Raw genomic sequence first — 25,488 nt, 5'->3', positions numbered from 1 at the left:
GAAGCGGACCAGGGAAGCTGAACAGCCAGCACCAAGGCACAGCCTGAAACAAGCACAGTGGGGGCACTGACATTTCACCATGATGGTTTCAGGTACCCAAGAGGAAACTGGAAGACGAGCTGAGGGACTCCAAATGCAAAGATAAAGAAATAAGATGGCTGGTTGCCGGCTCTGATGTGAGGTTTATGCTGTGCCCGTGTGTGAAATCATGGCATATCAAGATGTACATGAGCTGCATCAAACCTTCCACAAGTCAAACTATGGCAAATGGAAGTCTAGAATGAATGCTGTGAGGTTTGCCCTCTGCCTGCCGGAAGGTCTGAAGGTGCATCCAGGTGTGAGATGGGGCAATGTCAGGAAGAGGGAGCCATGGTGGCTGGGTGTAACCAGCAGTGCCAACAGAGGGCTTCCTGGGAGACTGCCCTACAGTCTGAGTCTGAAAAACAGTGCTAGCATGTGCCACCACAGGCCAGAAGGCACAAGCTGGCCCAGCCGGGACTTCCTCTGCCTCCACCTTCCAGTGGCAGGTAACTTGACCTGATCCCGGCAGTCACAGTAAATGCAGGATTGGCTCATCCCTGCGTGTATACATCAGAAGAAGCAGCACCAGCCAGCTGCCCCTCTACAGCCAAGGGCAGGTGAACAGTGGCTCTCACCGCCCAGGCGGTGCCAGGTAACCGCAGAGGAAGGCACTGAACTACCCGACACTGCCCTCTGGTGGCCAGCTTGCTCTGACAAGAAAACACTCCCCAAACTCCATCAGCTTCCGGCACACACACACACCCCCCCCCCCCCCGCCCCCGGCTCAAAAACAGAGGGGCAACATCTGTGATGGGCGTGGGACTTCCTTCTGCCTGTGTGAGTGGGACAGCCCCACACCTGAGGAGGTTCCTGGGCAGGGAAGAGGTCACTCAAGGACAAGGCCCACTCTCAGGCTGCCATCAGGGTGAGCAGTGCCTGGGACACCCCTCACCAGCTGCAAAGGCAGGCCAGGCCTCCACCGGGTGCTCCCCCCCCAAGCCGGCCACTTTCGCAGGTTCTGCTTCCAGGACAGTGCTGCCACCTTTTGGAAAGCGGCTGCTGGACAAACCTGTCTTCAGTTCCAAGAGGTCTCCTGGAGGAGATCGGAACAGATTGGCCAGATGGATCAGAAAACAAGACCCGCCAATTTGCTGCCTACAAGAAACACACAGCACCAACAAAGATGCGCACAGACTGAAAGTCAAAGGATGGAAACAGATTCCCCACACCAATGGCAAGTGCAAATGAGCAGGTGTCACCATTCTAATACCAGATAAAATATACCTTAATATAAAAATTATTAAAACAAAGAATGTCATTGTATAATGATCAAGGGATCAATTGAAAAAGTGACAGTAATAAATGTATATGCACCCAATGCTAGGGAGCCTGGCTACTTAAAACAAATGCAAATCATCTCCAGGGGGACAGACTCCAAGACAATTATAATGGGGGATCAACTCCCCATTTCCATCAATGGGCAGATCGATTAAACAGAAACAAAGAAATAACAGAGCTAATCTATTCCACGAACCAAATGGACCCAATTGATATCTGCAGAACAATATTCCTTTCAGCAGTGCGTGGGACTAATTCTAGAAGAGGTCATATGCTAGGTCACAAGACAAACCCCAGCAAATTAAGAAAAAAAGAAAAAGATTGAAGCTGACAGCACAGCACATCAAAACATGGGACACAGCGAAAGCAACATAAGAAGGTAGTTCAGGGGCCCAGAGCAATAGCCTAATGGCTAAAGTCCTGGCCTTGAACGCACTGGCATCCCCTATGGGCACTGGATCTAATCCTGGCAGCTCCACTTCCCATCCAGCTCCCTGCTTGTGGCCTGGGAAAGCAATAGAGGACAGCCCAAAACCTTGGGACCCTGCATCCATGTGGGAGACCTGGAGGAAGCTCCTGGCTTTTGGTTTCGGATTGGCTCAGCTCCAGCCATTCGGGCAGTTTGGGGAGTGAACCATCAGACGGAAGATCTTCCTCTCTGTCTCCCCTCCTCTCTGTATATCTGCCTTTCCAATATAAATAAGTACATCTTAAAAAAAGAAGGAAGTTCAGAGCAATTAGTGTCTATCAAGAAATGAATTAACAGACCAATGACCCAGAAAAACAACCAAACCCAAAGTGAGTAGGAAGACAGCAATCATTAAAATTAAAAATTAAACAAGATTGAAACCAGAAAGATACATAAGAGCAGTGAATTGAAGATCTGGTTTTTAAAATAAGGCAAGACCACTGGCCCAACTAACCACAATAAGTAGAGACCCAAATCAATAAACTCAGAAATGAAAAGAGAAATGAAACAAACACCACAGATATTCAAAGAACCATCAAGAATTACTACAAACAGCTATATACCGACAAATGGAAAACCCAAGAAATGGGTTATTCTAGACGCATTGAATTTACCCAAATTGATCCATGACAACACAGAAAACCTACAAAGACCAATAACTAAGGCAGACCCTCTCAATCAAAGCCCAGGACAAGATGGCTTCATTGAATTCTACTTAACTTTTCAAGAATTAATTCCAATGCTTGTCAAACTGTTCAAAGGAATTCTAAGGGAAGGAATTCTTCCAAATTCCTTTTAGGAGGCCAATTCATGAGGCCAATAACCTTAATGCCGAAACTAGAGTAAGATTTAAAAAAAAAAAAAGTTGTAGATCAATATCCATGATGAACACAGACACAAAAATCTTCAACAAAAACTATCTAGTCAAACTGACAACATACCAGAAAGACCACGTAAGATTTATTTTTGGCATGCAGGCATGTCTCAACATAACCAAATCCATGAATGTAATACATCATATTAACAAGCTGAAAAATAAAAATATTTGATTAACTTGGTAGACAAGCTAATCAAATATTAACTATTGAACTCAGGAGAATTTGGTAAAGTTACTGGGTGTAAAATCAACACACAAAAATCAAGTCCGTACACACTGACAGTTAAATGACTGAGAAACTTGAAGAATCAGTCCCGTTCACAATCATTGCAAAGAAATTGAAATGTCTGGGAATAAAATAAACTAAGCACTGAGGGGTCTCTATGAGGAAAATTACAAAACATTAAAGAAATAGAAGGAGACACAAAAACCTGGAAAACTTCCATGTTCTTGGGTAGGTAAAATGAGTATCATCAATTTACAGAGTCAGTGTAATCCCAATCACAACACCTATGACATTCCTCTCAGAGCTAGAAAAAAATATTGCTAAAATTCGTATGGAAACACAAGACACACTGGATACCTACAGCAACCATCTATTTTTAAGGCTTATTTTTATTGGAAAGGCAGTTTTACAGAGAGAAGGAGACACAGAAAGATATTCTATTCCCAAGAAGCCACAATGGCCAGAGCTGTGCCAATCTGAAGCCAGGAGCCAGGAGCCTCTTCCAGGTATCCCATGTGGGTGCAGCGTCCCAAGATCCCAGGCCATCCTCTATTGCTTTCCCAGGCCACAAGCAAGCAGCTGGATGAAACCAGAGCAGCCAGGACATGAGCCAGCACCCATATGGGATCCCAGCACATGCAAGGTGAGGATTTAGCCACTGAGCCATCGCACCAGGCCCTAAAGCAATCATCTTAAATAACAAAGCTGGAGCTATCAAAGTAGTGGACTTCAAGACATAACAGGGCAGTTACAGTCAGAACAACCTGGTAGTGGCACAAAAATGGAACAGAACAGAAACCCCAATTAACCCACACACCTACAGCCAACTGATTTGACAATCAAACTGAAATCAATACAAAGAGAAGGGGCAGTCTCCTCCACAGGTGGTGACAGGAAAATTGGATCACATGTGCAGAAGTATAAAACAAGACTTCTCTTACACCCCATACAAAAATCAACTCTAAATAGATCAATCACATTATTAAAGAAAAACATTGGGGAAACTCTGCAGAACATAGGCTAGGCAAAGACTTCTTGGAAGACCCCAGAAGTGTAGAAAATTAAAGCAAAAATAAATCAGACTACAAACTAAGAAGCTTCTGCATTGCAAAGAAAACAGTCAACAAAGAGGCCATCAATATTAGAGCAGAAGATGTTTACAAACTATGCAATTGATAGAGGATCAACATCCAGGATCTATAAAGAACTGAAGAAACTCAGAAACAAAGCAGACAATCCAGTTAAGAAATGGGCATTGGGAGGGGTGGGGAGAACCCAAGTATCTATGTAACTGTGTCACATAATACAATGTAATTAATTAAGTTAAATAATAAATAATTAAAAAAAAAAAAGAAAAAGAAATGGGCATTAAGGGGGCTGGTTCCACTAAATTCTACTTGAGGTGCCAGCATCCCATATGGGCAACAGTTTGAGTCCCAAGCTGCTCAACTTCTGATTCCCCCTGCTTGCTAATGGTCCAGAAAAGTCACAGGCAATAATGGCCCAAGTGCTTGGAACCCCGCATCTATATAAGACACCCAGAAACTCCTAGCTTCAGACTGGTCCAGCCCCTGCTGCTGCAGCTATTTAGGGAGTGAACACTCAGTTTGCTAATAAATATTTGGAAAAAAAAGAAAAAGGAAAAGAGACAGGCAAAGGATACTAATAGTCATTTTTCAAAGGATCAAACTCAAATGACCAACACATTAAAAAGTGCTCAAGGGCCCGGAGGCGTGGCCTAGCAACAAAAGTCCTCGCCTTGAAAGCCCCGGGGTCCCATATGGGCACCGGTTCTAATCCAGCAGCTCCACTTCCCATCCAGCTCCCTGCTTGTGGCCTGGGAAAGCAGGAGAGAACGGCCCAACGCATTGGGACCCTGCACCCGCATGGGAGACCTGGAAGAGGTTCCTGGTTCCCGGCTTCAGATCGGCACAGCACCGGCCTGTTGCAGCTCACTTGGGGAGTGAATCATCAGACGGAAGATCTTCCTCTCTGTCTCTCCTCCTCTGTGTATATCTGACTTTGTAATAACATAAATAAATCTTTAAAAAAAAAAAAGTGCTCAGGAACACTAGCCATTAGGGAAATGCAAATGGTGATTTGTCTAAATGAAATCAGTATATAAAACAGCTATCTGTACCCCCACATTCATTGCAGCTCAACTCACAACAGCTAAAATAAGGAATCTATGCAAATATCCATCAACAGATGACTGGATAAAGAAAATGTGGTATATACACGCTAAGGAATACTACTCAGCCATTAAAAAAGATATCTTGTCTTTGGCAACAAAATGAAAATAACTGGAAATCATTACGTTTAATGAAACAAGCCAGCCCTAAAAACACAAATATCATGTGTCCCCTTATCATCCCTAAAACAGAGCACAAAAAAATATCTATAGGAATAAGATTTTGAGAACTTATGCTTTACAGCCATTTTCTACCTTCTAATTGTTGAGTGCTTTACCTAATGTTAAGCCTGTGATTTAAAAGTGAACTGAAAGTATGTCATGATAAAAACTTAGTATAATAAAGGAAGGAAGGAAGGGGGGGACTATCACTGTGCCCCCTAACTACTGGGATACATGTGGAATCTGTTTACTTTATATGAGTAAAATTTTAAAGAGGCAAAAATGCTGTTCTGGCTGTCTTTTGGCAAAGCAATCCCCAGAGGATGTGCTCCGTGTCCCCCCTCCTAGGCCACACTGCCAGCTCCAGGCATCCTCAGAGAGGTGAAGGTGCTTTGCCAGGGACAATGTCAGTGAAGACCCTGGGCAGGGCAAGGGAGCTGGACCCCGGCTCTGGCCCTGTTAAAGGCAGGCATTACCACCCAATGGGGTTTCCTGGGACCAGCAGGTGGGGAAGCAGCCCTTTGCTGACTTTGTCCTACGTGTTTTATTATGTGCATTCATACATTCATTTCTTCAGACTGTCAGCAAGTTCAAGGAATCAAAGCCCTGAACCAGGAGATGAGAGGCTCAGAGGGGCTGGAGACACAGCCCAAGTCACATGAGCACCACCCAGCCACTGGCCACCAACCCCCTTGTCTGCTGTCTCCCTCCTGTGGTACATAGCCCCACATCAGCTGCATTAGCCATCTGTTCTCCACCTCTACAGATCCATCCAGACCCTCAGGGAGCCTGTTCCAGATACCCAGCCTGCCCACCTGCCCTGAGCCCACCTCCAGCCCTGGACCCTCAGACGCTCTGCCTAGCCTTATCCTCACTGCTCCTGCTTTTCCCAGCCCTGGTAAGAACCTTTGAGCAACAGGCTTTAGAAACAGACCCAAGAGGGGCTAGCACTGCTATGTGGTAGGTAAAGTTGTCACCTATGGCACCAATATCCTATATGGATGTTGGTTCAAGTCCTGGCTACTCAACTTCCAATCCAGTTCCTTGCTAGTGTCCCTGAGGAAGCAGTGAAGAATGGTCCAAGTGCTTGGGCTCCTGTACCCAAATGGAAGTTCCAGATGAAAGACTTTCCATCCACTGTTTTATTTCTGACATGGCTGCAACACCAGTGCCAGACCTGGCTGGAGCCAAGAGCCAGGAGCTAGGAGCTTTGGGAGAAAGATAAAAATCTTCCACCCACTGATTGACTCCCCAAATACCTACAACTGACAGGATGAGGCCAGGCCAGAGTCAGGAGCCCAGAATCCACTGGGGTCTTCCATGTGAATGTCAAGGATCCAAATACTTGAGCCATCACCTGCTGCCTTCCAGGGTAGGTATTGGCACAAAGCTGGAATGGGATGTGGAGCTGGGCCTTGAACGTAGGCACTGTGAAATGGCATGGGAGCATCTCAACTGTTGTGTCCAACACTGGCCCTCAGGCCCAGCTTTAGCATTAAAAACTAGACTGTGGAAACACAGAAGGTAAGGTGTAAGGAGTAATAAACACAGGAGACTAGGAAGAAACTCCTGGCTTCAGACTGGCCTAGTCCAGCCACTGCGGCCACTTAGGGCGTGAACGAGCAGATGAAAGCTCTCTCCCTCTCTAAAAGTTCTGCGTTTCAGATAAACCAATCACTATCTTCACAAAAGACCTTCTGGACAGACTGCAAGCTCCTGGAGGGCAGGGCACTCTGTTTGCCCCATGTCCCCCACCCAGCCATCACTACACAGATACCCTAGCGTACAAACCCCCAGAGACAGGGCTGCGCCAGGACCTGCTCTCCCAGGGCAGTCGGGGTCAGCCCCCTCAGACGGCAGGAACCAGGCAGAGGCTTCGGCACCAGCCTTGGCCTGCTCATACTCAGCACAGCCTCCACCAGCACTCAGGGACAGCGACAGGAAACAAGGACAGGCAGGCCCCGGAGACAGGGCAGACGGTGACCAGCTGCAAAGGGTGGGAGCATATCCGGAGGCCAGTGGAGGACACGAGGTCAGGAAGAGGGGAGGATCCTCCTCCATGGCCCTGCATGGACTCCGTGCCCCTAGCCTGCCAGTCTTTCTGCACCTGGCAGGTCTGTGTGCCCTCCCCTGGAGTCTCTGCCTGCGAGTGGAATTCACGACTCTGGCCCACGAGCCTTGATCTTGCTAAGCTGTTTGAGAACATGCCGCAAGGATGAGGTCCATGAGGCTTAATGTGCAACAGCCCGCACACTCCAGCACGTGGCAGGCGTTCCATTAAACACGGATTTCTTTCCCTCCACTCTGGCAGGGTAGCTGCATCAAGATCTGCTTCCCAGCCAGTCGGAGCCACAGCCACAACTTCCAGAATGCCTCCCACAGTGAGGCATCATCAGCAAGGGAGTGGCTGCCCCACCTGGGGGCCATTAAGACACGGGCTCCTTGGATGCAGGATACAGGACCAAAGGCTCTAGGAAGCAGGAGGCACTGGTGGAGGATGCGGGGCATGGCTCAGAACCCAGCGCGCCTGCTGGACATCAAGAGGAAGGAGGCCTTAGCTTCTAACATCCCTCATCCTCCTGCACTGACCTTCCTTCTGGCCAGGCTAAAGCTTAACCACCACACACCCCAGGGGAAGGAGCTTCCAACAGGGTCCAGACCAAGGAGGTGGCGTTCCTTTAGACGAACGCCCCACCACCACCTCAGAAAATGCTGGGATGCAAATGCCGCTCCCTCTTTGTTTGCAATGTCAAGAGTATGCTCTTTGGGCCCCTGTAACATCTGGACACTCCTTGGCAGTGGGTGCCAGGAAAGCACCCCCGCTCAGACCATCTCAGAGCAGGGCGGGGTGGGGGAGGGGCTGCTACTGGCACTGCACTGAGCTCCGGCAGAGGCCCCTGGGCGTTTCCCACTCGTGCCACCCTCATAGCTCTGCCATATGCCAGGGAGTCTGCCCAGGCGCCATGGGATCTGGCTTCATCTTTCCACCACTCCTGGCCCAGAACAGGAGCCTGGGTCTCCACCCGTGTCTTCCATGGGGGAGGCAGTGGCATGACCTGCTGCAGCCCACAGAGCACATCAGAGGAAGCTGCACTCAGAAGCAGAGCCAGGACTCGAACCCACACACACAGGATGTGGACATTCCAGGCAGCATCTTGACTATTGAGCTGGGAGCCCCACTCCTCAACTCTTAAGGGCATTTCTGGCTCTTGAAATCAAAGGAAAATAGCTGCTGGGGATACTGGGAGAGTTTTCCTCCTCTAAAAAGCGGAATATGCAGGACTGGCATTGTGCAGCAGGGGAAGCTGCTGCCTTAGATGCTGGCATCCCACATCCAAGAGTGTGGGTTCAAGTCCCGGATGCTCCACTTTTGATCCAGCTCTCAGCAAATGCACCTGGAACAGCCGGAGACACTAACCCAGTGCCTGGAAGCGTACCACTCCCACTTGGCAGGTCCAAACGGAGATTCTGGCTCTTGGCTTTAGCTTATCCCAGCCCTGAACCAGCAGATGGAAGAGTTTCTGTCTCTTCCCATTCCCTAATTCTGCCTTTCAAATAAGGCAATAATTTAAGAAGGAAAAAATGAGGGCTGTAGAGGCAGAGTCAGGCAGACATGGACACAGCCTTTGACAACTTTAGGAGTTCACCTTGCTGGAAAAAAAATTGAGATCTTGGCACAGTGTTGGCAATACACCTTACAGCCACGATCAGGCCTCCCCAACAGGACCGTTCCATCTCTGTTCACGTCAGTCTCTGGTACTTAACCTTCCAGACAAAGAATCAAGTACAGAGAGAGGAAAAGCAATAACTGTTCAGCCTCCTAAGAGGAACACTACAGGTGAGTAGCCACAGCAAGCCAGGACATGCCGACGGAGCCTACGCCGAGCCACTGACTCACACACGAGCCACTGGGGCAGCTCTCTCCTGCTGAGCTCTACAGCCTCACCCGAGGCCAGCTACACTTTGTTTCTGTATTTCAGAAACTCCTCAGGTGTGAAATGAAAATAAACCCATGGTTCTTTCAAGCAAGCAGCAAGAGCACGCTGCAACACCTGTGCCAGCCCCTCAGCCAGCGAGGGGGCACAGAATCAGAGCAAATAACCCCACGGCAGGCCAAGTGAGCCTTTTCTCCTTATGAGCATCACTGTGACTCTGCTGCAGCGGTGATGAGAAACTAACCAGTTCCCCATCCTCGTCAGAAGCCATCCGCAGCAGAGGTGGGCAGGGGGTGTGGCCACTGTACCCGAGGCAGCACACAAGGATCGCCTGGCAGAAAAGCTCCAGTCTCCTACAAAAACCGTCCGTCACAGGAGGGTCTCAATAAACTTGTTATTCTCTATTAAACAAGGGGAAAAACATGATGCATCTTAGCATGGATTACATCCAGAATGTTGGGATAAACATCAAGATCTCCTTCAAAAGGGCCAGCTCCAAGGATCTGGGGGCTTCATTACCCTGGGTTGGCTCTGCCAGGCACATGTGCACACGCTTGTTAACAGACATTTTCTCAAGATGTGCACAAATCCCATCGACAAGAACGCTCGCACTCTGACTTGGTATCCACATGACAGTGTATTTAAGGGGCTGAAGATAAAAACGGTTTACTGCGGCTAAGTCTTCTAGAACGTCTGATACATAAGCATCCCTAGTCACCATGCCAAGGCTATGTGCTTATCAACGCCTATCGATACTGTGGGAGTCCGTAAACACGTGGACCGTGCGGATAAAGATGTACGGCAAGATGCCTGGCCTTAGCCACGTCCATCCGGTACTGGGAGAGCTGTACCTCTCCCCACTCCACCATCCCGCAGCTCTTGAGTCCCATAGTGACATGACGAGGATCAGGTGACTCTGGGCAAAGACGCCTTCAGGGCTGCTAGGCTGTTGGCCTCCTCTTCATCACTGAATGGTCTCACGGCTCCGTGTCAACATGTACACAGCTAATCCAACTCCTGGAAGGACTTTCCAGGATCCCAGATCAGGGCACCTTCAGGGAAGCAGATACACCTGCCTGGGATGGGAGATCCTGCATCACACCCCCCTCGGACGTCCTCATGGTATACTCATTCACATCTCTGCCTTTATGCTCCATGCTGTCCTGGGCACCTCCTTTCCTCTCTTGCCAGCCACGTCAAGCATGACTTAGAGGAAAGAACGGGAGCTTTGCAGCCAGAAAACCCTGGGCTGAATCCTAGCTCCAGCACCCAAATTAAACCATGTGTCAGGGAACAAGTTTTTTTCTCCCTGAGTCTCAGCTCCCCTAAGTACACGAGCAGCCGGCTGTGCAAACACGAAATGATGTCACTAAAGAGCACACAGTGGGGGCTCTGAGGGGCCCCTCGCCATTCCCCACTTCCTCACCTGTGCCTAAAAGCTGCCTCTTGCTTCTCTCCTATCTCCATTCACATCTCTCCTACAACGATCCTGTTGGCTACAGCATGTACACCTGAATCAAAGCGTTAAAAAATAACAAAAGAAACACCTCTATCGGGAAGTGTGATTACAGAGCATTGCCAAGCGGCAGCTCTGCAAATAGAAATAACAGCAAACAGCTCAGCTACAGGTGCAGTGTGAAGACAGGAGTGAGTGTAGGAGTGGCCCTGGGCCCCCAGCCTGCCTGTGTCCCTTTCCCAAGAGAAAGTGTGGCCAGATTTCACAGGAAAATGTAGAATATCAGGTGACACTTTCATTTCACAGGCAAATTTGTTTCACAGGCATGTGTCAAGTACTGTCAGAGATAATCAACACCTTGCTAAGCGAGAAAAGCAGCTGGAAAAGAGAACAGGACAGTCAAGACTGCCAGGTGCAGGGGGGCAGCTGTCCCCTCTTCTTGGTGCCACCCAAAGCAAACTCCAGGTGGAAACAACTAGGAGGTCACAGAGTCCTAGCAAGGGACAGGAGGTGGCTGTCACATGCGTGGTCATGGTCTTCCAACCCCCCTACCCCTGACCAATGCCTGGGTTTAACAGCTGCTGCAGTGGCGAGGGTGTCCTCCATAACAAAACAGTATGTTCTGTGGTATTCTGTACCCAGTAGCTTGTAGGCATAATCTCATTTAACAAGCACATGTTTTACGTTTCATGATTGTAAGGATGTGGGAAAAGAGGAGGTAAGTTGCCCAAACCTAAAGGAGTTCTCTCAGTTCATTTGGCTTTGCCTTTTCTTTCTTGGACAAGAAAAAGGGATAAAAATGACATGTGAAGGGGCCAGTGCAACAGCTCAACTGGCAAGCTCAACCTGCAAGCGCCGACATCCCACACGGGCACTGGTTTTTGTCCCAGCTGCTCCACTTCCCATCCAACTCCCTTCTTATGGCCTGGGAAAGCAATGGAGAATTGATCAAATCCTTAGGACCCTGAATCCATGCAGAAGACCTAGAAGAAGCTCCTGGCCTCAGGCTTCAAATTGGCTCAGCTCTGGCCATTGTGGCCACTTGGGGAGTGAACCAGTGGATGGAAGATCTTTCTCTTTCTGTCTTCCTTTCTCTCTGTAAATCTGCCTTTCCAATAACAATGAATAAAACTTTTAAAACTTTTTAAAACTGACATGTGAAGGGCCCAGCATGATAGAGTACTGGTTAAAGTCCTCGCCTTGCACTCCTAGGATCCCATATGGGTGCCAGTTTAATCCCAGCAGCCCCGCTTCCCACCCAGCTCTCTGCCTGTGGCCTGGGAAAGCAGTCGAGGACGGCCCAAAGCCTTGGGACCCTGCACCCGCATGGGAGACCCCGAAGAGCTCCTGGCTCCTGGCTTCGGATTGGCTCAGCTCCAGCCGTTGTGGTTCACTTGGAGTGAACCATCAGATGGAAGATCTCCCTTGTCTCTTTTCCTCTCTGTATATCTGACTTTCCAATCAAGATAAATAAAATCTTAAAGACATGTGAAGATGAATGTTTGTTACCGCACAAACTGCAGTATCATTTCAACCAGATCATGGCAACAGTTTGTCCACTGGCCTCATGCAGTGCTGGGGTCCATGCAATGGGCGTGGAGGACAGGAAGGTGTAGAGAATTGTTCCATTGCAGGAAGGGCCGCAAGGAATTACCCGCTGTATGGCAGGGCCCAGCAGATGTCTCTACAACCACCTGAATGCGGCTCTACCTCCCTTTGCATGGACACCGGACAACCCCGCTGAGACTTCTATAAATTAGGCACTGTCTGCCTCTGCAGAGTTAATGTTTACTACCAATGTGAGCTTGGAAGTTGATGTTGCTGATACCGTTTTAGCAAAAGGGCCTTTTATTATTGCTGTCCCCACTGACCATATACTAATCAAGGGTGTTCCATCCCCAGGTGTAGTGGGAATCTATTCTTTCCCTCTTTCTTTGATCTTTAGTTCCTTCTGTGATGCATTTCCTCCCTTAACTGATTCAAGATTAAGTTGCAGAATGAGGATTGTAGTAGTAATGTGTTACTGATTGATATGCACCATCTATTGAGAACTTCCTGACCACAGGGTCAGGATGGATAACATCCTGCTTTAAGGTGAAACAAATGGCAGAATTACCCTTGGAAACACCCACTTGACCATGACATAAAAAGTCTGAGCCAGAGTTTGACTGGTTCTGTATAAATAAAGCAGACAGCTTTCTCGCATTGTCCACGATGATCATGGAATCCTAGTGGTCCGTGTATTTTCTTTACGCCTCATCCAAACACCCTTCTTGAGTTCCTAACTCAGCTGGAGCTGGACTCCGGCAATGCAGTTTGTTACTGCATGAATGGGATCTGGCTCCCCAAGTTTATGGACAGCTGGAACCCCAATCTTTCATGAATGCTTGCTATATGGTACAGCCTACATCTGTCTGTGGCCTCTGGGAGGTAGGGCAAGGCAAGAAAGGTCAAGTCATTCCCCAGGCAGAGTTGAATGTGCAAGGTACAGGTACACCCAGCTTTCCTCCCTGCAGCCCAGCTCTGTGTCATTCTCTGGCCTCAGACACCTGACCCAACAGGGATGACAAACCAACAGCAGCAAAAATAAACCTGCTTCCCTCCTTGGCGGCACCTCTCAAGGATTCCAGCTAAAGCAACAAAGAGCCAACCAATGGGAACTCCCTGCTTCTGCCCATTCACAGCCCTTCCTCATGACAAATCAGGCCACTTCCTTGCTGAGAAACCTGCCCAGCTCCCATCTCTGAGCCAGAGTTCAAGTCTTTCCAACAAACCTTTACCATCTGGTGGAACTGAGTGCCCCACTTTTATGCCCCCCAACCCCAGGGCTTCCTGCCCTGTGACATGGCTACAGCCCATACTTCCTTGCCTAGATGCCTCTGCATCCCTTCCCTGTCCACAGGGTCAATTCCAAGGCCAGGTCACAGCCCTCAGCCCCAGCACATTCTCCCACTTCCCTACAGGGGGCGCCATGCTGGCTCATTAACCTACCGTGCAGGTGAGGTCAATTCTGCACTTTGCATCTCCCCAACTCCAGCTCTGGGCAGAAATGCCAGCACAGAGGATGTGCTCAATACAAATGACTTCCAGAACACTGAGACCAGAGAGTGCCAAGACAATGAGGATCCATGCTGGGGCCAAAGGTGTCTCCCCAAAACCACACCTGGCACACGTGCCGCAAGATTCTCTTCAGGACATCAAAGCTCCAAAACAAGCCTTTCCCTGAAGCCCAACACGTGCTTTCTCGGCTTCCTTATGCAAACACTGCCAAGATCTGGCCGGGGCTCTGGATGGCCTCACTTCCAACATCAACACTCACACCTGTAGCACAGAACATGCTCCCCATGAGCACTTTGGGGCATGCAGACAGGACGGGTGTGCCTGAAGGGACAGCCTTTTATTTAAAAAAAAAAAAAAATCTTTAGGGACTAGTGCAATAGCTCACCTGGCAAATTCTCTGCCTGCAAGTGCCAGCATTCTACATGGGAATCAGTTCTGATCCTAGCTGCTCTACTTCCCACCCAGCTCCCTGCTTGTGGCCTGGGAAAGCCTTGTGACCCTGCACCCATACAGGAGACCCAGAAAGAAACTCCCGGCTTCAGATAGGTTCAGCTCCAGTTGTTGTGGCCATTTGGGGAGTGAACCAGCAGATGGAAGGTGTCTCTTTCCTTATCTCTATAAATCTGCCTTTCCAATAAAAACAAATCGTTTTTAAAAATCTTCCGTAAGATACCTGAAGAGAGCAAGTGCACTTCAATCCATTGGTTCACAACTGCAGCCCATCCCACCAGGACTGCACCAGGCTGCAGCCAGGAGCAAGGAACTCAATCCAGGTAGCACCTGAGCCATCACTTACTGCCTTACAGGAAACTGGAGCCAAGCAGCCAAGTACTACACCTAGGGACTCCAACACGGAAGGCAGGCACTTTCATGGCTGCCTCCCCACCCACCAATATCCTTTGGTACTGCTTCCCAGGTCAACCTGCTCAGGCGTAGAACAGTCAAAACTCCCAGGCTAAAGGACGCGTTCCTCACCAAGTCTCACACGACAGGGTCCACCGTGAGCAACTCGCACCTCTCCCTGTTCCCTCCTCCCCCTCCTCGCCCAAGTCCCAAGAAAAGGAACTCGCCCGTGCCCGCCTCACCTGTCGACCGAATTCCTGATGAGCTGCTGCAGGTCGGCCTCCTGCTTTCGGAGGGTCCCAAAGGAAGACTGTCTCTCCACGACACCTCTACCCTGAGCATTCAGCTGGATCTTGCCCAGCGCCGTCTCCACGGATCCTCTCAAATGGTTCTCATACTTGCCCTCGTACTTCACAAAGTCCGACTCCACCACCACTGCAAGGAGGAAGACACAGCAGCGGACTTAGAGGCCTCGGCCGCTCTGCATTGAGTCGAGTCTGAGAAGCGGGAAGGTCGGCTTTGTGCGCCAGGCAAAGCAAAGCGGCCACACCTGCGCTCCGCGGAGTGATTTTGGTGTTGTTTTTCTACAGTTCCAAAGAGCACAGGAAGTATTTGGACAGTTTCACGACTCAATACAAAAGGACTGCTTTATCACCTTCCAGGGGAAGATAAGAACACTTGAAAAGATCCTTCCGGGGCCGGGGTCATAGGATAGCGGACTTGAGCCCCCAGCATCCCATACGGGAACTGGTTCAGTCCCGGCTGCTCCACTTCTGCCCCAGCACTCTGCTAACGACTTGACAGAGCAGTGGAGGATAGTTCAAGTCCTTGAGCCCTGCACGCACATGGGAGACTTGGAAGAAGCTCCTGGCTTCTGGCTCCTGGCTTCTGGTTTAAGACCAGTCGGCTCCACCAGCTGTTGCTGTCACTGGGAGGACGAACCAGAGATGAAAGACTTCTCTGTAACTCTGCTTTTCAGATAAAAATAAACCTGAAAACCAAAAAAGCTGTCAAGTGAACTAGACAGAAGAGCACCGCCTGACTCAGCATCGGGCTGGTTGGGCCCTGGGCCTGGCCTTGAACATCTTCCCTTCCCACCAAGCAGCCTTGAACGTAATGCCCCTGTGACAGACCTCCGCCCTGACATCCGTTTCCTCACGGTGTAATTCCTGCGCCGCTCACCGGAGTCGGCAGGCGTCCCGTCCTCCCTCAGACAACGCCGCGTTGCGCACCAGCTCGCAGACTATGTCCCTTCCTGGCTCCCCGGAAATAAGGCTAGCAGCCCACCCCCTCGTGCCCCAGCTGCAGTCAACTAACCTAGAGCTCAACAGGCATCGCAGCTGACCCCGACCAGGTGCCTGCCATCAGAGCTCCTTCAAGAGCTGCCCTTTGCTCTCCAACCCAGAAGATACAAATCAATCAGATCTCACATCCGAACAGCCACTCAAGTCATCTCTAGGCTTTTGCTGCTCTTTCTAAAAAAAAAAAGTTTATTAATTTATTTGAAAGACAGACCAAGACAGCCTCATCGCATCCACTACTTTAACATCCAAAGTTGTGCAACAGTCAAGGCTCTGCCCAGGAACCCAGGAACTGGAACTGAACTACCTCTGATGTTGACGGTTCGAAGAGCTGTCGTAGCTGCTATGCCACAACCCCAACCTCTTTTCATTTTTAATCTGATCAAACTCCACAATAAAACCTGTCTCAATCTTCACACTCAGCAAGAACCGAGTAGCAATCTGCTGGGGATTTCACACTTGATTTTTCCAGCCCTGGATCCAAGGCCTACCAGGGCTGCTGGGCGCCCTTCCCAAGGGATGCAAATCATCCTGGAGTCCATAAGGCTTCTTCCCACCCACCCACCCGGGGTCCCTCACAGCCAGATTTCCTTACACTGCAATCAGGAAAACCCACGCTCCACGAGGATTCCCAGGAAGCTTGACCCACACTCAGCCTTCCTTCTCTTGACAATTTGCAAAGCTGAGGTTCATTTTCCCCAGTATAAGAAAACTGTAAAAATGCCCCATTCAAAGTCTTTGCTACTCCCCACAGTGTGGGACATAAATGCTGGGAATGCTTTGGGGAGCAGCAAACAGCAAACATGAGAAGCTTTAGAGCCTGTCCTCACTCTACTGCCACCGGCCGCCAACCGCCAACTTCCGGGAGACCTCGGGCTGACTCGTCCTGCAGCAGCTGGGACTTGCACGTGTAATCCGCAGCCCATCAGGGAGAGCGACCTGGGCAGGCGCGAGGCAGCTGATGCACATGACTCGAGTGATGCCGCGCCTGGCCTGTAGCTGGGGCCCAGCTTATGCTCACGGAAGAGCCAGCAGGTGGATCCTGTCGTCAAGACAGACTGTCCTGAGGACACTGTACTGATCTAAAGCTGGAAAGTCTGTCCCCAAGATGGGACCTCACAGCATGGAGGGACAGCCGAGAAAGACATTGCTTCTTCTGAAAAAGCCACCCAAGACTCACCTCCAAAGAGGAGGGGGTGTGGAGGTTTGACCTATGGAAGAAACCTCCGCTCGAGTTAAATACAAAAATAAATAAGGTGTACATAAAAATTGCATAAGATTTCTTCATTGAAGCTATACAAAATTAAGAAATGTTTCTTTTGCTAAAAAGTTTTTGAAAGCTATACAGTTTTTCATGATACATATTTTTCCTGAATTTTTGAAGACTTCCTTTATGCATGAATCTTAAGTTTTTCATGACAAAATATCCTAATTCACATTTCCATCAAGTTTGTTAAAGCACCCTCAGATGTACTATGTGCCTAATTTTTAAAAAATTAAATACAAAGACTATAATCCACATTTTAATTAGAATTAACAAATGATGGTGGAGTTTCTGTGATTTAAAAAAGATATATTTAAAGCTCCTACCTTCTTTTTTTAATGTTTATTTATTTATCTGAAAGGTAGAGTTAGAAGGGGGTGGGGAGAGATATCTTCCATCTGTTGGTTCACTCCCCAAAATGGATAAAATGGCCAGACTTGGCCAGTCTGGAGACAGGACGAGGAATGCCTTCTGGGTGATGACACATGGACAACAGGGAGCCAAGTACTTGACCGTCTTCCCTTGCTTTCCCAGGCACATTAGCAGGGAGCTAGATTAGAAGTAGAGCAGCCAGGACTCAGACTGGGCTCAGGTGGGATGTCAGCTTAACCCACTGCGCCACAACACCAGCCCCATTTTTTATTTGCTTTTTCACTTCTCCCTGTATTTTATAAATACTCTTCTATAACAATATGCCCAAATCCACTTTTTTCTTCTTCTTCTTCAAGATTTTATTCATTTGAAAGGCAGAGTGATAGAGATCTTCCCTCTGCTGGTTCACTCCCCAAATGACTGCAACAGCCAGGTCTGGGCCAGGCTGAAATCAGGGGCCAGGAACTCTATCCTGGTCTCCCACAAGGATGACACAGGACCAAGGCTATGAGCCACCCTTTGCTGCCTTCCCCGGTGCATTAGCAGGAAGTCGGGTGGTCGGAGGAGTGGCTGGGACTCAAACAAGTACTGAAACATGGGATACCAGTGTCACAGGCCAAAGTATTGCCTGAAGCACATAACGCCTCACATAACCCCCAAACCACACCCACTTTGGATGTCTACCAGTTGGCAACTTTCAAATTCCCCCACCCCTAACTATCCTTTCTGTTGTATAGCTGGACAAGCAGGTAAGGAAACTCAGGTGCTCCCTGCATTTGTGCCACTGAAGGCCCAAACCCCTCAGGCCCCAGCCTCCTCTCCCACCCCCACCCCATTAATCCCAGGAAAAGTTGAGCTTGTCCGTGGCCACTCTGGGAGTGACCTGGAGGCTGCTTCTTACACCTGTCTGTACCTGTCCGGGGGCCTGCAGCATCAGCGGTCTCAACACCAAGTCAGACTGTGGGAGGACCATGTGCCTGGCCACAAAGCCTATAACGGGCAAGACTTCCTTGCATACATGAACCGAGCTGTGATTTGTAAAACTGCATGTTGAGCCTGCAGAATTCCACCAATTCTAAGAAAGGATAAGTTTTCAAGACAGTGAGCCAGGACGGAGGAGGACTCCTTCAAGGCACTGGCTCCATTCCTGACAACGCAAGATAAATGTGGGAGGAGAATCATCACCGGGCCTTCTCCCCCATCCTCCCCACCCCCGAAAGGAAACCCACCTGGACCTGGGAAGTCAGCATCTGAGAGCACATCTCCCAGGGTGAGGGACAACGGCTGGTACTTGGGCTTCTGCCAGAACCAGTATCCCTTCCTTTTGGTCACCAGACTGAGAAGCTGCAGGCCCTCCGCATCATTTAGTTTCGACACTGCAATCAAGTCACCACCAGCATCAACTTCTTTAAGAAAATTCCTCGTTGCTTTGGCAAACATTTTGGGAGCTCCTGATTACCTGCAAGGTGGTGGGGGAGGGGAGGCGGGGAAGAGGACATTACTCTAAAATCAAACATGAAGTCATCATTTTATGGCTTAGGCTAGGAAATACTCAAAAACAAGCAGCCTCTGAAACTTGACGGTTTGCAACAATACAGTGCTGCCCACCCTGCACGTCCAATACAGGCACTTACAGGAAAGAGTTTTGTTCACAAAAGTCATCCAGGAATCCAGCCCAGAGAATTGAAAAAGCCAGGTTTACAGATAGAGAAGAGAGATCGAGAAAGATCTTCTATCTTCTGCTTCACTTGCCAAATGGCCGCAATGGCCAGAGCTAAGCCAGTGCAAAGCCAGGAGCTTCTTCCAGGTCTCCAAAGTACATGTAGGGGCACAAGGACTTGAGCTATCTTCCACTGCTTTCTCAGGCCTGTTGGCAGGGAGCTGGATGGAAAGTGGAGCAGCACACATACACGATGTCATCACTGCAGGTGAAGGATTAGCCCAATACACCATGGCTCCGACCCCATGTGTGTATGTCTTCAGGGTTCCTTGAACTAACCCATCTTTGCTTTCTTTGAGAGCTCAGCCAAATGTAAGCTAGAAAGTTAATACATGACAGCTTTCCATGGGACACAGGAAACAATACACCATCATTGTTAAAAACCAAAAGTAATGGGCCCAGCAAAAATTAGATAGTATGTCCAGGTCCAAACAAAGGAAATATATAGAAGTCAACATTAATTCACACAGACATGCTTAATATCACTGAACCAGGGAACAGAATTTGGATTCAAATATATACAACGTTCTAACTTGGAAGTTGATGAAGATTCTACTCAAAATGGTTCCTGGCCTAAAACCTCACTGGTCCAGATTTTGGACTCTCAAAGGCTTAAGACTTACATTAGCAGGAGGCTGGCACAGTGGCATAGCCAGCTAAGCATCCAACTGCTAGTACCAGCATGCGTAAGGACGCCAGCTTGTGCCCTGGCTGCTCCAGTTCCAATCCAGTTCCCTGCTAACATTAACACGCCTGGAAAAGCAGCAGAGGATGGTCCAAGTCCTTGAGATCCTACACCCATGTGACGAATCTGGAAGAAGCTCCTGGTTCCAAATTGGCTCAGTGCAGGCCGTTGTGACCATTTACAGAATGTAACTCTACTTTTCAAATGAATAAATAAATCTTTTTTTAAAAAGATTTGTTCATTTTATTACAGCCAGATATACACAGAGGAGGAGAGACAGAGAGGAAGATCTTCCATCCGATGATTCACTCCCCAAGTGAGCCGCAATGGGCCAATGCGCACCGATCCGAAGCCGGGAACCTGGAACCTCTTCCGGGTCTCCCACACGGGTGCAGTGTCCCAATGCATTGGGCTGTCCTCAACTGCTTTCCCAGGCCACAAGCAGGGAGCTAGATGGGAAGTGGAGCTGCCAGGATTAGAACCGGCACCCATATGGGATCCCGGGGCTTTCAAGGCGAGGACTTTTGTTGCTAGGCCACGCCGCCGGGCCCAAATAAATCTTTTTAAAAGAATTATATTGGCATGCAGTACTGACGCACCTGCCTATCTGGCTTCCCAGCTTAAAGAAGATGAGAAGTCACCTGCAGGAAGTGTGCTATGTATATCCTAGGCTAAGCCAGTCTCCTGGACAGAACAATAGTAAGTGATGACACACAAGGTTAATAGAACACACCACTGCCTGTGCTCCTGGCTTGCAGGAAGAAAGAATCTTAAAAATAGCCACCAAACAAGGCAGGCATTGTTACCGTGGTTAAGATGCACGTGGGGGACACCCACATGCCACACTGGGCAGCACAGGTTCAAGTCTCAGCTCTGCTTCTGATTCTACCTGCTAACAGGCGCCTCTGAGATGGCAGGTGATGGCTCAGGTAGGTGACTCACCTGCCATTCATCCATCCATCCATCCCGACTGAGTTACTGACTCTGGGCTGAGGCCTTGCTGAGCAGAAAAAAGCACACACTCTCTCTGATCAAAATAAATCAAATTTTGAAACAAAACCCTCCAAGGCAAATACTGCGTGAGAAGACACTGTGCTACCACCTGACAAGGCTGAGTCAGAGCCAAGGACTTACATAGACTTTGAACTACAGCCTTTGAAGACACATGACTTTTTTTTTTTTTTTTGGACAGGTAGAATGACAGAGAGAAAGAGAAAGGCTATCTCCCTTCTGCTGGTTCACTCCTGAAATATCTACAATGGCTGGGGCTGGAGTAGGCCTATGTGAAGAGCTCTGAACTCCACCTGAGTCTCCTCTGTGAGTGAAATATTCCACATACTTGGGTCATCACCCACTGCCTCCTGGGCACAGCAGCAAGAAGCTGAAGCAGAAGCAGATGAGCCAGGGCATAAAGCAGGCCCTCCAAAATGGGGTAGGGGTGTCCCAAGACGACACAAAACCCACCCACAGACCCGGTTCTTTCTGGCACTCCATTCAGGATTCTTCAGGACAGTGCTGGAAGAGTTCTGGGAAGTGAGGCTAACATCAAAGCACACTGGACATGGACAGGGCACCTGCTGTGAGTCAAGCCTTATACATTTAGTCTTGGCAGGTCATCTGATGAACAGGTTTCACACACTTCTACAGGTGAGACACTGGGGTTCTAAGACACTAAGGGGTTGTTCAGTTGCCTGGTACCCAGGAGCCAGCCCAGGACCACCATCGGGGCCTGGAATTGCCAAATACAAGACATGTCACAGAATGTGACTTTCAGGCAAGACGGCTCCATGACCACATGGAATTAGGACACCAGAAGTTTCCTTGGTAATCATGCCTGACCATCATCCAAACCACAGCTCTGACCAAAGACCTTCCCTTCCCGAGCAGCAAGTGCCGCCTCTTGACCAACTGCGGCCCTAGCCTCCCTCCAGCTTCCTCTCCCACCTCTTGACCAACTGAGGTCCTAGCCTCCCTCCAGCTTCCTCTCCTTTCAGACAAGACTGATGCAGGAACTGGCGAATGGCTGGACCAGAGTCTGTCCCTCCCTCTGAGACACTGGTAAGAAAGGAATCCCCATTGCGACACAGTAAGAGGAGGTGGTCCATGGGACCTTCATGCTGTAATTAGGACCCTGACTTCATGAATGAATTCATTCATTCACGTGACGTATGTATTGGAGGGTGGCTAAGAGCAGCTGGGCTAAAAGAACCAACCAGGCTGGGTCTCTGGGACACCTATTTTTGTGGTGTGGTGCCTGGTGCTGCCCCAGGACGCGGCCAGCAGGGCTTTCCTCAGAGGCAGCTCCTCAACCTGGGACCAGCAGCACCAACCAAAGCAGCCCTTCTCATCACAGCCTACCCAGCCTGCGGTACCATGACAGCAGCACCGGGAAATGGACCTGAGCCCACACTTGGCCACAGAAAATCCGACTTTCTGACAGTCTTCCTGCATCTTTCCACCCTAACTACAAGGCTGGGAGAGAGAAGGCTTTTCCTCCTGTTGGCTGTCTTCCCATGCCCTTGATGCCCCTAAACCACTTCAGGCGGCCTCACCAGAAATCCTTTTCCAAATTCGTGTCTGTCCTGCCACCTACAGTTTTTAAATTTTATATATCGATTTGATTAAAGGTTTTTAAAAATGTATTTGAAAGGCAGAGAGAGCGATTGACCGCATTCCTCCATCTGCTGGTTCATTCCCCAAGTCCACACCAACCAGGGTTGGGCCACACAGGTGGCCTCACCTGTGCTCATGGCTGGCTGGTCCTTTTCACACTTATATATATACTCCCCAACCCCCAGCCCCCAAGGAAGATACTGAACGACAGGTAAGGTGGCAAAGGGGTGCTGGCTAGAAGGCACCAGACAAGCAGTGTCCCAGGTCGAAGTGGCGCCGGCCAGGGGCGAGGGACGGGGATGGGCTCGGGGCCCGGCTTCTGGGAGCCCAGCCACTGTTCTGGCCGCTGGGGTGCAGAATCAGGCCGCCTTTTCGGAGAGAACTTCAGAAAGCAGGGGTAGCCCGGCGAGAGCGCGCCACCTACTTGCTCGGCCGCCGCTAGGTCCCCCGCAGTCGAGCGATCGGAACTGGGTACCCCAGACAAGTGACTCCGGCTATCGGATCCCAGGCCCAGGCAGGAGCCCTAGGCTCATTGAGGACCCGGGCAGGACCAGCCCGGACCTGGGCTCCGTCTCCGCCCTCCGGAAGCAGCGGGCCGGAGGCGGGGCAGCCTCCCAGGGGCCGGACGGTCTCCAAGTCCTAGGGCGCCTGGGGACAAAAGTGAGCTCAGGCCCCTCCTGCGCCGAGACCACACACTGCGCGACTGCGCAGCAGGTGCCTCCGGTAGTGGGGTGTAGCCTGGCGCTGTGGTTTCCGGGGCAAACTGGGTAAGACTGCTTCATGCTCAGGCTTGGGAGTATCCTGATTCCTGGTGCGACCTCAAGGGAAAGCTGACCCCTGCCTAGGTGGAGTTTCAGACCCCAGTAAAGCCAGAGCCATGACTCTGAATCCCAAAAAAGCAGGCGGCCCTTTGTGAACAGCTCAATGCCAGCCACAGCGGAGCGCCTCTGGAGCTCAGACCCTGCGCAAACACAGCCTGCCCAGTTCACATCCAGGCCCTGCACAAAATGAGGCCAACACGCAGCCCAGAAGGCCATGCCCACTATGGACCATCCCAGAGACCCACGCATGAGCTGGCAAGGTAGTTAGTTATCAGCCCCTGCTTTGTGAGATTCGGGGAAAGTCGTCTCTTTAATCTCAGAACGTTGTTCCCTGAGCCTTTACTTTGTATATCACGAGTCACCTCTTTCCTCCATACCACTGGTCAAGAGCTACTCCCTACCTTTTTGAGGACAGTGTTTGGAGATCTGGCCTTCCTCTTCCTGCCTGAGCAAGCTCCACAGGGCTGGTGTTGTCACACAGTTCAGCACCACATGCATTGCCAGCATCCCATGTCAGATGGCAGCCAGTTCAAGTCCCAGTTGCTCTGCTTCCAATCAGCTCCCTGCTGATGCCCCGAAAGAAGGCAGTGGATGATGGTTCAATACGGTGGCCCCTGCCACACCCTTGTGAGAGACCGGCTTAGGCCTAACCCAAAGTGTTGGCTGTTACTTGTATTTGGGGAATGGAAGATCTCCCTCTCTCTCTGTTTCTGTGTTTCCACACACATAAACACATCAAAGAAAAACAGAGTGAAAGAGTGAAGAAAGAAGAGAGAAGAGAGGAGAAAAACCGTGGGTACTTCATTTCTCCAATTTGGGTTGAATCCAGGGCACAACTTACTAAGTGACCTCATCAGGCAAACTGTCTTCCCATTTAAAAATTAACTGACTGCATTGCCATGAGATTATCTAAAGTACCAAGCACACAGTAGGACTCATATCTGTGAATTTTCAGTGAGCGATGACCTTTCCAGCATTCCACCTGTAGCTGATCCTGTCTTTCTCCATGCTGACTGCTTCCCAGAAGAAGACAGTGACTAACATGAAATAAAATTTGGCATGCCCTGATATCTTTAACTGATTTAATTTACCTCCCCCTGAATCCCAGAATTGCTTTTTCAACCAGAAACTATCTTACCAATGCACAATATCAATTACAGATTTAAAAAAATAAAAGGTTTTATGGATGATTAATATGATTCACAATTCAACCATCTCCAGCACAGACAGAAGACAGAAGAACTGAAATTCACAAATGGCCAACCACCATTGTCACAATCAGAAGGCTTCATGCCAGTATTATTGGATATGGGGTCCTTGGCTGTCTCCATGACCAACTGTTGCATTATCAATTACCCTAAAAGTTACTTTTTTAAAAAACATAATCTTTTTTTATTTATTTATTTTATTTTTATTACTAAGTCAGATGTACAGAGAGGAGGAGAGACAGAGAGGAAGATCTTCCGTCCAATGATTCACTCCCCAAGTGACTGCAACAGCTGGTGCTGTGCCAATCCGAAGCCGGGAATCAGGAACCTCCTCCGGGTCTCCCACGCGGGTGCAGGGTCCCAGTGCTCTGGGCTGTCCTCGACTGCTTTCCCAGGCCACAAGCAGGGAGCTGGATGGGAAGTAGAGCGGCCGGGATTAGAACCAGCACCCATATGGGATCCCAGCATGTTCAAGGCGAGAACTTTAGCCACTAGGCCATGTGGCCGGGCCCAAAAACATGATCTTTTTAAAAAATTTTTATTACTTATTTTTATTTGAAAGGTGGTGCTACAGCAAGGAGAGAGAGACATTCTGTCTACTGTTTTCTCCCCCAAATAGCCACAATTGCTGGAGCTGAGCGGATTCAAAGCTAGGAGCTTCTTCATGTCTTCCACATGGGTGCAGGGGCCCAAAGATTTGAGTCATCCTCTACTGCCTTCCCAGGCCATAAGCTGGGAGCTGGATCAGAAGCGGAGCAGCTGTGACACAAACTGGCACCCACAGCACATAATGGCAAGTACAGGAACCAGGATGGGGGCAGGCCTGGTGGGGGTTATTGTGGGTCGCTCCTACTGGGCTGCAGCTCCCACTGGTTTATGTGAGGGCCGAGTGTGTGCTGGGCAGAATCAGGCTGGACAGCAAAACC

At 49.5% G+C, this 25,488-nt stretch overlaps 1 protein-coding gene across 1 annotated transcript in view; it reads right to left on the bottom strand.

Moving 5' to 3' along the window:
* GSDME (gasdermin E) overlaps positions 1-23,048 on the bottom strand; it is a 42,661-nt gene extending 19,613 nt beyond the window's left edge. The window contains exons 1-3 of the mRNA XM_004582556.2: positions 22,958-23,048; positions 18,745-18,974; positions 14,821-15,013 (exon numbers count right to left, since the gene is read on the bottom strand). Of these exons, the coding sequence (XP_004582613.2) occupies positions 14,821-15,013; positions 18,745-18,955 (404 nt within the window). The 5' untranslated portion in view covers positions 18,956-18,974; positions 22,958-23,048. The remainder of the gene's footprint in view (positions 1-14,820; positions 15,014-18,744; positions 18,975-22,957) is intronic.
* Between the last annotated feature and the right edge of the window lie 2,440 nt (positions 23,049-25,488).

This window comes from Ochotona princeps, chromosome 20 (genome assembly GCF_030435755.1).
Source record: "Ochotona princeps isolate mOchPri1 chromosome 20, mOchPri1.hap1, whole genome shotgun sequence".
NCBI lineage: Eukaryota > Metazoa > Chordata > Mammalia > Lagomorpha > Ochotonidae > Ochotona > Ochotona princeps.
Note: the sequence above shows the minus strand (reverse complement) of the source record. Positions and strands in the feature narration are given on the sequence as shown.